Source organism: Protomyctophum parallelum (assembly GCF_964188405.1).
Source record: "Protomyctophum parallelum genome assembly, chromosome: 20".
NCBI classification, from domain to species: Eukaryota; Metazoa; Chordata; class Actinopteri; order Myctophiformes; family Myctophidae; genus Protomyctophum; species Protomyctophum parallelum.
The window spans coordinates 33,231,349-33,248,312 of record NC_139718.1 but is presented as its reverse complement, the minus strand read 5'-3'; the positions used below and the strand labels follow the sequence as shown (position 1 = coordinate 33,248,312).

The 16,964-nt window shown below is 43.1% G+C and overlaps 2 protein-coding genes across 2 annotated transcripts in view; one reads left to right on the top strand and one right to left on the bottom strand.

Annotated features, from left to right (window-relative positions):
• traf3 (TNF receptor-associated factor 3) overlaps window positions 1–2,678 on the bottom strand; it is a 28,604-nt gene extending 25,926 nt beyond the window's left edge. The window contains exon 1 of the mRNA XM_083791316.1: window positions 2,390–2,678. The gene's annotated coding sequence lies outside the window, so the exon portion shown is untranslated. The remainder of the gene's footprint in view (window positions 1–2,389) is intronic.
• A 1,143-nt stretch (window positions 2,679–3,821) lies between these two features.
• LOC310878277 (uncharacterized protein) lies at window positions 3,822–16,561 on the top strand. Its single transcript, XM_083792526.1, has 19 exons — window positions 3,822–3,945; window positions 5,218–5,344; window positions 5,697–5,833; window positions 6,102–6,277; window positions 6,608–6,803; window positions 7,032–7,270; window positions 7,609–7,694; window positions 7,851–7,912; window positions 8,147–8,385; window positions 9,022–9,211; window positions 11,027–11,089; window positions 11,194–11,314; window positions 11,576–11,717; window positions 12,076–12,228; window positions 12,995–13,130; window positions 13,279–14,222; window positions 14,928–15,060; window positions 15,257–15,326; window positions 15,521–16,561. The coding sequence occupies exons 2-19, from the start codon at window positions 5,218–5,220 to the stop codon at window positions 15,853–15,855; spliced, it is 3,549 nt and encodes a 1,182-aa protein (XP_083648652.1). The 5' UTR covers window positions 3,822–3,945; the 3' UTR covers window positions 15,856–16,561.
• The last annotated feature ends 403 nt before the right edge of the window (window positions 16,562–16,964 follow it).

The window sequence follows — 16,964 nt, the reverse complement described above, 5'->3', positions numbered from 1 at the left end:
TGAGATAGTGTTCCAATCACAAACGTGATTGGTGACAAATACTCTTTTGGAGACAATTATAGATAGAGCTGGACCAATGTTTGGTTCCGAATATATGCCGATTTTGGAGAGTATGCATGAATGCATGAATTAAAATCAATTTGAAGGTTTTTCTAAAATAGAAATTAGAAAAATAGTGAGCTATTTGATAGTCTAGTTTTTGAAAATTAATTGTCGTTCAAATCATGCCTCAAATCATAGCTACAACAAAAACAACAACAACAACAACAATATGTAAAATGTTCCCTACCTACACATATGATCCTGGTGTGTGCAGTGCACACGTCATGGAGTTTGATAGTAAACAGCTCTTCTCTGTGGTTCTGTCTGCCTGTCTTTAATGCTACTGTAACAACTAAAACCTCCTTCAGGATGAATACTGTTTCATCTGACCTGACCTGAAAAGAACAATTATTACCTGGCATCTGCATGTCATTCCTCCAGTTCAAACTGACCACATCACTCACTCACATCCAACCTCTGCTTTCTAATGCTAGCTTAGATTTTACAATACATCAAATACATTCCTATACCTGCAATGCAGTTTTGTGTATTATGTTCTTCTATGTAAGTCTATGTAATGGTATGTAATAGTATGAATAGCACATCTCTTTCATACATAGTCATTCCAGGGACACAGGAAGAATTGTTATCCTTTTCCACTTCCACCTGGTTGGTCTAGCGTTACTCATGGGCTGTTCCAATGTTTATAAAGGGAGTGTGTAATTGTGGGAGCATCTAGGCCGACTGTGTAGTACAGGGGTGGGCAACTTTGACGATGGAGAGAGCCACCATTATTTCCGCACTCACTCCAGAGGGCCACATTGCATATTTCTGTCCGATCTTGAGCTTGTAGATTGGCTATTTTTGCTATATTTGAATTGAAATCCTGAATATCCTTTTGCTATTTTCTCAAAGTGGCATCCGGGGACCCCCAGGGGTCCTTGAGGGGGCTCCAGGGGGTCCCCAGCAAAGTGTGTTAATAAAGCATCGCAATCATTTTGACGAGCTCAGTGGCCCAATTGCGGTTAGAGTGTCCGCCCTGGGACTGGGAGGTCAGGGTTCGACCCCCGGCCAGGTAGACTCAGAAAAATGGGACCCAGTGTGCCTCCCTGCTTGGCACTCAGCATCAAGGGTTGGATTGGGGGTAAGTCCCTGCGACATACTGTACTAGCATCATGTCCAGGGGGTGTACTTGTACAACAAGCTGCCTCACGCTACAGAAACAGGAGGTAGACTCCTGCCCTATGGGACTCATGGCTCGGCAAGGCTTACTTACTACTTACAATCATTTTACAACTTTATCCGTATTTTATACGTTGGCCAATAAAAAAATAGCAGACATACAAGCTCACGGTGCGTCATTTCGTGCAAAACAGTTCTTGGATATGAATAAATTTTCTATTTGAGAAGAATTACATTAGAAGCAAACAAATACATAAAAATAAACACAAATAACCTCATACTATAAGCTGTATTCACGTTTTCCACAAAACAGCTGATCTACAAGTTCAAGACGTGCCGGAATATAATGTGTTCGTCGTGTTGTTGTGAGCCTGCTATTTTTTTTAATTATTTTGCAAGTTTTGACATATAATGACTGGATATGCCTGCATAATTGCTGATACTGAATGATGTTGTCATAAAAAGCCAAATAATGGCCGGCCAGACCGGTCGGTCGGGATCTATACTACTAGAGAGTAATATCAGACAGTAAGAGTAAGTAGTAATGTAGGTATATCATCCAGTGTAGTACTGTATCAATATCATGCAGTGTAGTACTGTACTCAAATCATACACTGTGCAGGAAGGACTGTTTACTACAGTGTAAGGATCAGTGTAGTACCGGTACTTTAGTGATAACAGACAGTGTACTACTGTCTACTACAGTGCAATGATCAGTGTAGTACTGTCTACTAATGCACTGTAATGATCAGTGTAGTATTGTCTACTAATGCACTGTAATGATCAGTGTAGTATTGCCAGATCGGTGCAGTACTGTGGTGATAGGAGCCGCTCTGACAGCCTTTGTCTGGACTGGCTGGTTGGATGGATGGATTCGTCCAGCTTCAACCACAATGGATGTATGACATTACCTCATCCTAAAAGCCTTGCTTAATTCGAAGCCCCCCTGTCTGTTGTTCTCACACACACACACACACACACACACACACACACACACACACAAGACCCTTCTTCTCCTCAGTGTGTTGCCACTGCATACATTAGGCTACACGAGAACATCTACTACTCAGTCACACTGATCTTCCAATCTACACAGTAAAAATCTTCCATAATCCATATCCTAATTGTCAGACATTAATAACGGCAATGCGCATCGGCTACTCACATGAACGGAGACCAATGCAGCGGTGGATCCTTCCACAGTCTGGGGGTGAAATTTCACAACGCAGGAGCTTTGGGCTTTCTATCTGGAAGGTCTGGGACCTTCACCGACGTAGCATTGAACGGCAGACACGTCCCGTCCGCTCAAAAGGCACACATTTACACACCGGTTCAACACACCACGCCATGGTTGCTGCTATAAGGCAAAAATGAAAATACTGAAGGATTTTTTTTATGGGGGGGGGGGTAGAAATAATCCACGGTAGTTAGTTCAAACGGGCTGCGCTCCTGGCTTGTGGAGGACCAGTGTTGTTACGAGGCTGGAAAGCCCCCTTTGGGTACTTCCGCCCAGGAAATCCCCGTCATGAAAAACCAAACGGAGAGCTGAGAGGCTGCAGGGCGCGCCGTCCGCCACGGGGGGGCGACACAGACTACAGACTACTACTACTAGTATACTGTACTACTGATACCATACTTTACTCTGTGCTGTGCTGTGCTGTGCGCGTGTGTGTGTGTGTGTGTGTGTGTGTGTGTGTGTGTGTGTGTGTGTGTGTGTGTGTGTGTGTGTGTGTGTGTGTGTGTGTGTGTGTGTGTGTGTGTGTGTGTCAGACAGACAGACAGACAGACAGACAGACAGACAGACAGACAGACAGACAGACAGACAGACAGACAGACAGACAGACAGACAGTATAGACAGACAGACAGACAGACAGAGATCATGCAAATTAGGTATCTCCACTATGATAAATGTTGGAAATTACTTCATTACACCGACTTAAACCAGAGGAATTGCTTGGGCAGTTGGGCACTGCACGGAAAAGTTAAAGTAAATTCCTGGCAAATATAGTGCGTGCGTGTGTGTCGTGTCATCACGTGTGTGTGTGCGTGTGTGTGTGTGTGTGTGTGTGTGTGTGTGTGTGTGTGTGTGTGTGTGTGTGTGTGTGTGTGTGTGTGTGTGTGTGTGTGTGCGTGCGTGTGTGTGCGTGTGTGTGTGTGTGTGTGTGTGTGTGTGCAGACCCGAAGAGTTTGATCAATTCTCAAGCCCCCCCCCCCCCCCCCCCCCGCAGCCCCGCCAAGCTAATAGAAACGGCAGGCTTTCTAGTCCTGAAATGTTGCAATGCGAAAATGGAAGCCATCGTTCTCACGATAATAATTGAAAAGTGGTGAAGTGGTCCTTTAATGTCTGACTCTGAGCAGCCAACACCTAGCTAATAAAACAGTCATGTATCGATCGATTCGGGGCTGAGCCCACACCCAACCATGTTTGTCTTTATTATTGACAAACAAGGGGGATTGATTTATAACAGTAACTCAATCCTCCCAATATATCCCATAAATGAATAGGCTGTTATTACTACCTCCACACCACCTAGTGGTGCTCTGCTGTTTCCCAAAACGCTGAAAGACAGCACCGGAAGTCGTTGGGGTTAGGCTTACAGCTTTCACACAACTTTTGTTATAACCGCGACGTTCCTTTTAGGTATCAATTAGTTATCTTATTCATTGATTAGGGTGAATAATATTCAAATTAACATACGGAACAACTGACTATTTGCAAGGTTTGTAGATTCTGAACAAAATCTCCTTTGAATGACGACGTTAGCAACTGAGTGGTTGGTAAACAAATGCCATTGGTGTTGCACCAGTTTTTGTCTCCCGACGGTCTAACGTTATTTAGGTTTAAGGTGGTACTAGCCACTTTATCCGTTCAACACAGCGTAACAAACGTTTTGTGTTTGCTTCGCTCGTTTATGAAAGAAATCTGTTGGTTAATATTAAAAAGATTGTGATTTTGATATAGTTTTTTTGCTGTCCTATTTGCCAATCCTGATTCCTGCTAAATGTACGATACTATAGGGATTATCTTAAAAATGTGTCATTTGACTCGTTTATTTGTTTATTTTTATCTTAATGCTTTGAAATGGCATGTATGTCATACGGTATGTAAATATAATGTTGTATTATGATTACCAGTTGAAATCACGGTCATGAATCACGATATCTCGTCGTTGGCGAGAGTTCTGTCACGCGCGGAAAGCAGGATATTTCAATCTCTATCTGTATTCTGTATTTGTTGATCCTTTTATTTACTAGACTGTATACATACTAGACCAGTGGTTTTCAACCAGTGGTCCGGGGACCACCAGTGGACCTTGAGGGGGTTCCAGGTGGTCCCTAGCTAAATGATGGAGAGTAACCAAAAGTAAAATTATTGTTAAACATCTGCATTACTACAGCATGGAATGGAATCCAATCCGACGACAACAAATCATTCAAACTTTTGGGTCTGAGAGGCTAAATCTCATCAAACGGTGGTCTGTGGCTCAAATGACAAATACATAATGGACCCTGATATTAAAAGGGTTGAAAACTACTGTACTAGACTGTAATTTTAATTGTGTATCTGATACCAACATAATCTATCTGATACCAACATAATCTATCATAATACGATAGATTATGTATCAGATGCATAATGTGTTACATATGTGTCACTTATTATATTATAGCCTATTGTCAATGTATTGAATGTTAATTGTGCTTACGTCACATATTGTCAAAGTGGGCAATGCCAGCCCAGGGATTTGGGTTAGTGGAATGGACAGGGAAATTAAAATGTTTAAACTAAAAACATTATGTTTCAAAAATAAGCTTGTAGATGTGGGGGGGTGCAATTTGCAACAGAGGCTATTTGGGGGTCCTTGACATTGGAAAAGTCTGAATTACTATTAGTATTATTTGCACCTTCTACTCATTGTTTTCGGCACATCTCTCTGGCCCTCTTGCTCTATTAATATTAATCTGTCTTCCCTTTTGTTTTGCATGTCTAGATGCCAGGTTTTGACTTCCTGGATCGGGTAGAGCAGTATGTCCGCACAGGAACCTTCCCTCCAGAGGTTGATACAAAGGCGTCCAGGCATGTCGTCAAGAGAGCCAGCAAACAGTTCATTTATAAAGGTGTGTTGTGAAAATGAAACCACACTTTTCTGGGCATGTCGTAATAGGCGGACATTCGGCGAAAATAGCAGACCTATACAAGCTTGTAGATATTTCAGTGAAAAGATTTCAGGTAGAGGTTAAAAATAAGGGGTGAATTATTGCAGTTTTTGTATTTGATGTATTGTAGTGGAGGAAGTTATTATGTAGGCTATCTGCATAGCACCAACTTTGTGGAAAATCCAATAAACAAAGAAATTATTGACATTATAAAGATTTATACGTTAGCTTATTTTAAAGTGTGTGAGCTACATAGTTGGAATGAATTTGCATTGAAATGCCCCTGACATATTTCTGTCTGTCTGTCTGTCAGATAAGCGTCTGTGGAAGTCATTTAAAGGTCGTCTCCTGAAAGTGGTCCGGAGTGAAGAGGAGATGATTGAGATCCTGACACGTTACCACGAAGACAACGACCACGCCGGCCTACAGAAGATGGTCAAACAGATATTGGTGATGTTCATTAATATAATAATAATTACCATTATAATTAGCTGTAGACAATGACAAATAATAACATTTCATGTTAATATGATTATTGTTAATTATAATTTTGATGACATTTGTGTAAAAGACAATTGGTCTGAGGTGTCTTTCTTGGTTCAGGTACTTTACTAGAGATTAATTGTGTTAAAAAAAACCCACTTCTCTCATTTTATTGGCAAATAAAAGAGTGCCATTGTAAGTTATATGTTGTAAATTACTGTGGTTTCCTCTCCAGTCTCTGTACTTCTGGAGTAGTGTCACAGAGGCGGTGAAGGGCTGGCTGATGAAGTGTCCCCAGTGTCGAGTGAGGGCTCAGCTACATAAGACAGTCGGACCTCACAGACAGCAGTGTCTAGCATACTGCTGTGACAGCAACAGCTGGAACAACCCTGAATCTATCACCTTTTACAGGTACACCAAGGAGGGGTTCTCAATCTCTTGGGCTGGGGACCCCCCAAAAATACTTTGGCATTGTCTTGCGAGAACTGATTTAAGGTGTAGATTATAGTCTCATTTAGTACGTGGTCTAATCAGAAACCAGCCAACCAGAATCAAGGATTTATTATTAACCATTTTAGAAATGTCTTTTGACACTTTTGACTGTGAATAAGCTCTTCTTCCTTACATAACAAAAGTATATTCTGAATCTGTTTTTCAGCTTTTCTCGTTCAGATTTCGTTACCCTCCACTTCAGATTCAGTTAATTTGCGTTCCTATTCTGTCTGTGTGCCTCTCTAACAGGTTTCCCAAAGACCCAGAGCTGCGGGACAAATGGCTCTCTGTGGCTCAGAGAGACAAAGGCTCCTTGCGGACTCTGTCCTGTCTCTGTGCCAAACACTTTGACACTTCCTGTTTTCTGGTCGACACCGAGGGTCAAGTGACTCTGAAACCAGACGCAGTTCCAACCATCGTGGCTGCCACTTTACAGGAGGATGAGGTACATACAGTACAGTACCTGTTAGGAGTCGGACAGGTTACTCTGTATTTTGTGTGGTTTGTAGCTAGTATGAATACAAACAATAGTCTCTTTTCAAAACCAGAAACAAATAATTATGCTACCCAAAATAGTCTGCCTCACCCAGTATGCATGTAGCAGGATTTAATTTATAATGTGTTAGTTACCTGCTGCTATTAGTCCATATTGGTCTGTGTTGTTTGTTTCTAGCTGCCCATCGCTGCAGAGGAGGACTCCCTCCAGATCTCCTCCCTGGAGGAACTCATTGCTGCCTCGGATGCTGCAGAAACCATAGAAACCACAGAACCCCCTCAACCCAGAATGGATCTTCCAGAACACCAGTATGCCTTCCCTCCTCCAGAGAACAACAGAACACTGCAGTTGGGGCAGCAGATTGGCTTGAGGAAGACCTCTGAACCATGCTTCGTTATGTACGACAACATAGAGAGGTACACGAGTGCACAAAATGCTGATATCAATTCTACTATGCTATGATCGGTTATTGACCATGAACCTTTCCAGTTTCCACCCAAATGTTATCCATCTCTTGGCGACAGTAGATTGAGTATTAGCAACATCTAGTTCTAGTCAAACTCTCTACTTTTAATGAACCAGCACCGCCCGTCATTGTGACCTTGACCTTTTCAAACCAAAAAGAAATCTTGTTGGGGAACCAAAGTTCATGAAAATACAGCTATCCTCAACATGTTATTTGACCAGAAAGGCCAGAAGGGGCAAAAACATTAAGTACAAATCAATTTTTAATTCTCATGTTGTCACTTCACAGGTATCTTAAACACGGAATCTTACCTCAGCAAACAAAGGGTCATACATTTATCCTCAGAAGAGCTTCGAGGCGCTTTGGTGTGATCAGTAAGAAAACACGCACGCATGCTCATTGTTGTTGATGTTCAATGACTGACCTGATTAGTTAGCACTGAAACGCTTAGAAATCTATCTATCCCTAATGCAAGATTAATTAAAGAGCTAGTTTAAAATGACAGTTAATTGATCTACTGTGTCTTTCAGACGGAGTGTTGATGTACACAAAGGTCACCCCTCCAGTTAAAGTCCTACGCAGCAGAGATGAGGTATAATCCTACAGTTTACTACTGAGCATGTGTTCTCTATGCAGCAACACCATGCATAAAGTGTTGTTTGTTATGTTCCTTGAAAGATTGATTATGGTGATAATGCTAAATGGTGATCTCATCAGTTACAAACCGCTTTCCAAAGAATACAAAAATAACAATAGGTAATAAAAATGCACGTGAAGAAAAACAATCCAACAAACCCACCCATTGTATCATTTCTTTGTCTTCTAGGTAATAGCAGTCATGCGTCATTTCCATGACAACCAGGGTCACCGTGGTCAGGGTATGTGTCAGCGGTCCATCGTGAAGCAGTTCTACTGGGCCACACTGAGCCGCGACCTGGCCACCTGGATCTCCACCTGTGACACCTGCATCAACAGACCCAAGAAGAGACGCTTCAGATGTAGCGTCTACAACTGTACCAACTACTCTGGACCCATAGAGAGAGGACTGGGCATGACCTTCCACAAGTATGGGACATCATCATCATCATCCTCATCACAAAAACAATGAATGTGTTGCTGTCAGGCAGAAACATCTTATCTCCATATTTTAAGCTTTTGTGTTTTTAATTAACGCCCTACTTGATTTTACTACAGTGTCACACAAAAGTAGCAGATTTGCAAGCTCGAATGAGCTTGTAGATCTAGATTTGAATCCGCAAAAGTAACCGTTTAGTTTCCACCCGAATTATTTAATTTTGTGATTCATCTATCGAATAGTATGCAATAGATTTCGACAATATTATTATTGTCATTGTATAATAGTACAATATAATAATGTAATTCATGGTAAATGCTTTGTTTGAGTACCTAATTTTGTGATTCATCTATCGAATAGTATGCAATAGATTTCGACAATATTATTATTGTCATTGTATAATAATACAATATAATAATGTAATTCATGGTAAATGCTTTGTTTGAGTACCTGGTAGGATAGAAAGACAGCAGTTTTAGGATAGAAACCAGTAGTACCAGGAGTCCTGGGCGGATGGGAGAACAGCAGTACTAGGGATCCTGGTAATCTAGGAAAACTAACTGTAGTAGGAGCGAAGCTAGCTATCTTAACATAAAGGGCGTCCCTGACCTGTGCTTTTTTTATAGGTTTCCGGTTGACAACCCACCTCTGTTGACTCGCTGGCTGAGGAACCTGGGTCGACCACACTGGCACCCTAGTCTCTGGTCCTCTGTGTGTTCATCTCATTTCACAGAGGACTGCTTCGACCGCAGCGAGGGAGAGGTTCGCCTCCACCCGGATACTGTTCCCTCACTGTTCATCTACAGTGACCCTGTGGTGAGGAGACAACACCCGATTATGATTAGTATATTTAGGTTTTGTATTCATTTCATGTTGGAGAGAGACTGTAGACTAGTACAGCGGTTCCCAAAGTGGGGTCCGCGGACCCCTAGGGGTACGCAACGCATAGCCAGGGGGTACCCAAGCCCCCTCCAAAAAAATAAAAAAGTTTCTTTTTGTTTTTTGTTTTAGGGGGCTAGTGAATCATGGTATGTGTGTGATATGAAATGTCCAGTACCTCCCCAGTGCCTCCCCAAGTGCCACCCCAGTGTCTGCCCTGCAGTGTCTGCCCAGTGCCTCCCCAGTGTCCGCCATGGTGCCTCCCCAGTGTCTGCCCAGTGGCTCCCCAGTACCTCCCCAGTGTCCCCTGAGTGCCTCCCCAGTGTCCCCCTGAGTGCCTCCCCAATGTCTCCCCAGTGGCTGCAGTTTCTCCCCAGTGCCTCCCCAGTGCCTCCCCAGTGTCCCCTCAGTGCTTCCCCAGTGTCCCCCTGAGTGCCTCCCCAGTGCCTCCCCAGTGTCCCCCCAGTGCCTCCCCAGTGTCCCCCTGAGTGCCTCCCGAGTGCCTCCCCAGTGTCCCCCTGAGTGCCTCCCCAGTGTCTCCCCAGTGCCTTCCCAGTGTCTCCCCAGTGTCCCCTCAGTGCCTTCCCAGCGCCTCCCCAGTGTCCCCTCAGTGCCTTCCCAGTGCCTTCCCAGTGTCCCCCTGAGTGCCTCCCCAGTGCCTCCCCAGTGCCCAGCCGAGTGCCTCCCCATTGTCCCCCTGAGTGCCTCCCCAGTGTCCCCCTGAGTGCCTCCCCATGCTCCCCAGTATCTCCCCAGTGCCTCCCCAGTGTCCCCTCAGTGCCTCCCCAGTGTCCCCTCAGTGCCTCCCCAGTGTCTCCCCAGTGCCTGCCCAGTGTCCCACAGTGTCCCCCCAGTGTCTCCAATAGCAATACAAGAGCAATAATACAAATTAATCTTAATTTATTAATCTTATTAATTAATTATTGAATCAAATTAATTAATTAATCAAAATGTTCGACGCAAGAAGGCCCCCCTGCGGCCTGCGCCCAGCACCATGCCAATATATTGTTATCTGTTTTGCGAGGATGAGGGGGTACCTGGAAAAATATCTACCCCAAAAGGGGTACCTGGTCCAAAAACGTTTGGGAACCCCTGGACTAGTAGGTAAAGGGGAAGATGATGCAGATTCAAACCCACAGAATGTGACTTTGTGAAAGTCACATTCATAAATTATTCATAAGCCACTCAAGTCAGAACTGTTCTTACTTCACTCGCAAGGCACCAAATTCAGAGAAGGCATGACTTCAGAACGGCAGCATATGAACTCCTGCCGGTGCACCAGACAACATACCGTAAGGGAGGAAGGAGGTCTGCACTGCAAATAGATATTACTATGGCATGAAGCGGGAGAGGACATATCTCCATTCTTCACCTAGCCTGAAGCTTTTGGCTTCATATTGGAAAACGTTGCTACCATTTAGCATACATAGGTATTGGGTAGTAGGCATGCTTTTGTTGTTACCTCAGCTACCAATGCAAGTGGCTAAATGATGTCTGAACACTACAAATCTGATTATATCACTTGTAAATAACTATATACTAAAGGTAGAATTTCTTTTCTCTCTAGATTTACCCTAGGTGTCAACATAGCCTAAGTGGCTGAGAGTTTAGAACATTCATTCATCCTTAAATGAACATTGACTGGAAGTTGAATCTATCAAGATGTTTGTTTCTTATTAAGTGCTGGTAGTAAATTATTACACCTCAGGAACTTCAGTTCTATCCGAAATGACTGTAACCATGCTCCTGCAGAACCAAGCTAGAATCACCCCAACCCAGCCGGCTCCACTGGAAGCAGTCACGACCCAAGACCAGGTACTGATCCGTTGTTTAGTAGTAAACAGGGTTTAATCCCGTTAATCATCTGCCGTGGAGAAAATGACATTTTGTTGCATTAATTTCCTGTGTTATTTGAGCAGATATTCTTTGCTAAGTATGATGCAGTGGAGCGTTACCTTCGTAGAGGGCACTACCCTCCAGGACTGAACGGTGTGGAAAAAAACACCTTGCGAAGATTCGCCAAGAGCTTTATCATCAAAGGTACAAAGAAAATGTAATGGAATGTAGCCAAGAGTTACCAGTGTGGTGCACCCTGGTGGTCCAACCAGATACTGTAAAAATATATATTTAGGCATTTAGAATCAGAATCAATTTGTGTAGCATTGCTGGGTGCGTTTAACTCGTCTTGATATAAAACATTTAAACTAGTCATATCTTGTAACTGCTGTTTTCCTTTGTTGGACAGACCAGATGATTGAGTTATTTTTCTGCAGTGTGATAATGTGTTGTTCCTGCATCCAGATGATGAGCTGCATATTGTTCGAGGAAATCGAATTCGTCGGGTTCTGAGGAACAGAGAGGAGGTGGAGATGGCGTTGGTTAGTTACCATGATGAACTAAACCACCTTGACCTTGATAAATGCATCCGCCTGCTCAACGAGAGGTAACACTGACTGATTAACCCATTAAAAAACGCCTTTTAAAACCTAATCTAAGGTTTTCTGAAAAACTTTCAAATTCATATTCAAATTTTAAATTAAATAAATGATGTTGCTATATATAATTGTATGCCTCTTGGGTCAACCAGCAATATTTGTTGGGCATGATTATTGTCCTTTTTTGTTTTTGCAATGCTTTGGTGCAAGTGCATTCCTGTAAACATACCTACCGGTATAACTTCAGTTATGCTTACTGTCTTTCAGTTAGAATTTTAGAATATTCTGAGCCCAGTTCTGAATATGATTGTTTCACTTACAATTTTTCCACACAGTTCAAATACTATATCATTAATGTTTTTTCAGGTGTTTCTGGAAGACAATGAGACCAGATGTGGTCCGCTGGATCGACCACTGTTCTCAATGTTCTTCTAAAAAGTGCAAGAAGATGGAACCTCAACAACAAGACCCCAAACAGAGTTTGGGTTCCCCACAGATCTCTGCCTCCCTTGCCAACAGGTATGGCAGAGAGGGAATGTGTATTTATTCTAGTTCTTAACCACTTGGGGGGGCAAACATTCTACAAATATAGCAGATCTACAACTAGAAGGTCCTGGGTTCGATTCCCGCTTGGGACGCTGTGGGTGCTGGCGGCGTGTTTCCTCCTCCGCGTCATCAGTGCCCATACCCGAAGGCGGGTTGGCGAAAGGGCCTTTCTGTGTGGAGTTTGCATGTTCTCCCCGTGTCCCCTAGGGTAGATACCCTCACAAAAAACATGCAGTAATCCTGGTCACTAAACTGCCTCCCCCTGGCCAGCCGGGGCGCCTGATGGAGGGGAAAGGAACTGGTTGGAATAACGTGTTCCTTCCATGCGCTACGTCCAACCAGGGAAACCCCCCTGTCAGGTGTAAAGGAGCAACTTGGACACTCTGGCATGAAGGAAGCATGAGTTCAAGTCCGTTGCTCTCCCCTTGTCTCCCATATATGGGGACTAGGTTGGTGGAGGGTGTGTAGAGCCCAGGATCACATTAGATGATTGACACAGGGGTGAAAAATGGGTTACAAAATCGTGGGATAAAAAATATATTAAAAAAAAAAGATCTACAAGCTCTTGTAGATTGTCTATTTTCGGCTAAGATATTTGGTGTAGAGGGAAAAGAGGAGGAGGCCTAGTACACAGTACACACCTCTGGGGGACTGGTCAATGAATATAGAGCTTAAGTGCTTATGAAGCTTAATGAATTGAATCAAGTATGCAAAAATCCATTTCTCTTCATCTGGACAGTGACTATGATGATGACGACGATGATGACGACGACGACGACGATGATGATGAAGACGGTAGTTATGAAGAAGACGATGATGAGGTGGAGGAAGAAGAGGAGGAGGATGTCAGAAAGCACCAATCGAAGAGCAGAATGGTTTGTCAGTTTCTCTGCTCCTTCTACACACACACACACACACACAAGGCCCTAGGGCTTTTTGTGTTATCCGTTTAACAATCATTGTAAACTGTACCTCTGCACAAATTGAAAACTATGTCAAACTAAGTATTATTATCTCCAACAGACTGAGAAAACTTCAGGACATATCCCTAAGCCCTCCCCCTCCCAACCTGAAATTTCCATCAGATCCGCACAAGAAACTCTTCCTTCCATGCAGCCTCAACCACCAAGCTCTACCCCTTCCCAGTCCAAAGACGCCACCATCACCCCTCACTCCCAGACAGAAACACCCGACATCCAACTCACAACCATCAACTGCTCCGACGAGACCGAAGCACCGCCTTCCCCGTCCCTGATCTGGGTGGTTCGGAGAGTCTCCACGCAGCCTGTCAGCCCCTCACAGCCCCAAATCCAGACAGAGGAGAACGAGTCTGAGAGTCAAAGCGGCACCGAGCCCCAGAGCCCGGTCCACTTCGAGATAATTTCCCAGACTCAAATACAGACACAAGCCGACCCGAGCGAAGTCGAAGAGATGACAAGTGAGTCTGAAGTTCAGGCTCAGGACCAGAGCGACGCCCCTGACCAGCAACCGCTCCAGTTCCACTTCATAACCCATCCTCAAACCCAGTATGAGATGGACCCCCAGACACAACCTGAGGTCCAAACAGAGGTGAGTGTGACTGAAACTCAGGATCAAAGCCCTGCCCAGATCCAACCTCAACCCAAACTGGTCTTCAAAACTGAATTGACGCCAAGATCCCTGCCACAGGCAACCCCAAAACGCAGCTCTCAAACACTACCACAAAAGAAGAGAAATGGCGCATCTAAAGCGAAAGCCAGCACCCAAAAAGCCAAGCTCCAGACCACAAAAGCAAAACAAACAAAGACCCAAGTCAGCAGGGGGGCCCAGGCCAAGAAGAGGAAAGGACCAGAGACAAAGTTACCAGCCAAGAGAAATAAGTCTGGTCCTGTGTTGGAATCAGCTGGGTCCCAGAAAACCAAACCGTGGACCGTCTCCAAGTCTGTCTGGACAGAAACCATCAACAGGCTAAAAACCGAGGAGAATAGGTGTGTAAATATATAGAAGTATACAACAGTTGGTGAATTTACTAGGTTGGGTAAAGTCCATCACTCGATTATGTATGGTAATATGTAACAAATCAGCTACTAACTCTAATTACTCTATTATTTTGTTACCAGCCACTATATAAGACTATATTTGTTATATTTTAATTATCATCATATAATTAATTTATAAATTCCACTGTGCTTTTCTCTTATACAATATTCTCATATTTTACACATTCCTTGCTGCTATAGTCTACACTCTACAGAGACCCACAGACTACAGCCACAGACAACTAAATTCCTTAGCTTTATTGTACTAATGTACGATATCTTTCGTTTGTATAATTGTACACATTTGAATTCAGGGAGATCACTTGAGCCCTATTCACTCATCCACCGCTAAACGGCAGTAGCAATAGTTCAGAACAGGCCACCATAGATTTGTTCTATTCTTTTAGAACAAGAGTTGTAAGATTCGTCTTAAATCATAATGTTATCAATTTAAGCCCCTTTTTAAAAGAAGTCAAATCAGTACTTAGCCTTCAATGAGTTCATAATTGCTCAAAAATAGCCGATATTGTATTGTGCTATTTTGTTAAAAATACTATTTTCACCTGCCAAAATGGGGAAGCCATGTTGAAAGTTGTTCAATAGATTTCCGTAAATAAAACCTCTCTCTGTGTGTCTGTCCATTTGTCTCTGTAGAGACCAACCGGTTGACCTAGAGCCTGTGAGGCCAGTTAAGATCCTGCAGGCCAGGGCGATGGTGCAGCACTGTACTCAGGCAAGAGTGAAGGTGAAACCGGCTGTGGATGGATCAGAGGCTCAGTGGTCAGAGGTACACAATCACTAAAACTTCAATGTTCAACTCAGGGAATTTGATGTGGTTGGTGTTTCTCTGTCTAGCGATCCGTCAGTCTGTCTATTCAGAATCTGTAATCTCTAAAATGGGAGCACCAAACTTGAGTCATGTCCATCACAACTTCTGTGTCCTCTCCACGGCCTTAATGTTCTTCCATACTCTTTGTCCTCAGATTCAGGAGGGAATGGTGGTCTATGTGTGTTTCTTCCACGGAGCCACAGAGGACATTGTTAAAGAGATGGGTACGATTTTTTTATTCTTCCAAGCTGACTCAGTCAAGACTGTATACTTTATATGACTAACTTGCTCAATTATGATGACCTAGAAATTACCTAGTTGTATTTCATTGATTGGATACAGGTAATTAGGTAAAGTAAATTAATACCAGTAGCACTAAACAAGTACTTAACAAGTCAAATCATATTCCATCCAACAGCCAACACTCTGATGAGAGCCAAGTTGTTCCGGAACACCTTGAAGCGTCCGTCTTCTGTTCTAGAACTCCCGGGCAGCGTTCTGCTGATTCCACAGGACTCGCTGGTCGGAGAGCAGCACCTCTTCAAGAGGAAGCGTCTCGAGTACAACAGGGCATGTGCGATGTGGTGGGGTGCTCAGCTGTACGCCAAGCTGGTCTCTGCCTGCAAGAACATTGTCGAGAAGCATGCGTCCACATCGGCGTTGGGGATCACCGTAGAACATGGGACCTATGGTCAGAAACAGGAGATCGCCCTGACCTCCTTAGAGCCACTCACACACCTACTGGAATTTTAGATGTCAAACAGAAATTGGTGACCTATGGAATTCTGTGATGCCACAGGGTCGACATTGAGTATTTTCAGCAAATCCTTAGTTTACTGATCCAGTGCAAAACTGAGCTGAGCTGGGTCACAATGTAAAAATACAGATTTCAATAGGTCATTGATTTCTGTGGGACATTCACCTTTGAACAGTAATGCATTATATTATGTTTGCATGAAATAAAAACATGCCTGATTATAATCGCGCTGTGTAAGCAGATGGTTACATGGTATTCATAATTTATTCTCAAGTATATTCTGTGTATGCTACAGTAACATTCAAATTCAGTCACACAGTGCAGAGAAACAGGGCACCCTATATAACATTTTGCGGTAAAACACTGTTTCAACCCAGATTCTCCCGTCAATGTGTCAAAAGTGTCCTTAAGAAAGACGCTGCTCTCCAAGTGCTCAATAGCTGCCCACTTAATTTAGAGGCACAGTAAAATACCCAGTGTTCATATCTATTTGTAACTTGTAATAGTGTACAAATGCACCTGTCAAACTGTACAAACTTACTTGACCAATGAAGGTTTCGTTCCCTTTCCCACCAGGAGTAATCATTTAAAGTATAAAATATTGTTTTTTGACTATAGGAATGCACAAGTGTTAAACATGATGCCTGATAAAGAGATGTATAGATCTTGATACTTTTTGTTTTGTGTTCAGTTGCTCAATGCTCCATTTTTGGATAGAATATGAATTATGATAGTAACTTAGTAAGAAAAGTATGAATAAAAAGAGCTGATGTGACGTCCATCAATCTGTTTTGGTGGAGATCTTTGTGTGTGTGTGTGTGTCTAATGTAGCTTTACCCTTGTTCTCTGCATACAGACATGCATACACTTGCACACACACACTCATGCATCAACACATTAAATTGCACACGAGTGTATTTGTTTGTCATACCTTATGTTTGATTATTTACTTTGTTTAACTTACTATTTGTTTATTATCTTAGGTGAGAACCATGTAGGCCTATAAGCCCTTTATGTGGTTCTTTTCTCACCTGCACTTATTTTTTCTCTTTTAATGATGTTACCTTTTTGTACTATTTTGTATTGTGCAAATAAATACAACTTT

Excerpts from the sequence above, each read along its gene's own strand:
- LOC310878277 (XM_083792526.1), top strand. The coding sequence starts at position 5,218 with ATGCCAGGTTTTGACTTCCTGGATCGGGTAGAGCAGTATGTCCGCACA. Across the intron at positions 5,834-6,101 it reads AGATGGTCAAACAGATATTG|TCTCTGTACTTCTGGAGTAG; the intron begins GTGATGTTCATT and ends TTTCCTCTCCAG. Across the intron at positions 6,804-7,031 it reads CCACTTTACAGGAGGATGAG|CTGCCCATCGCTGCAGAGGA; the intron begins GTACATACAGTA and ends GTTTGTTTCTAG.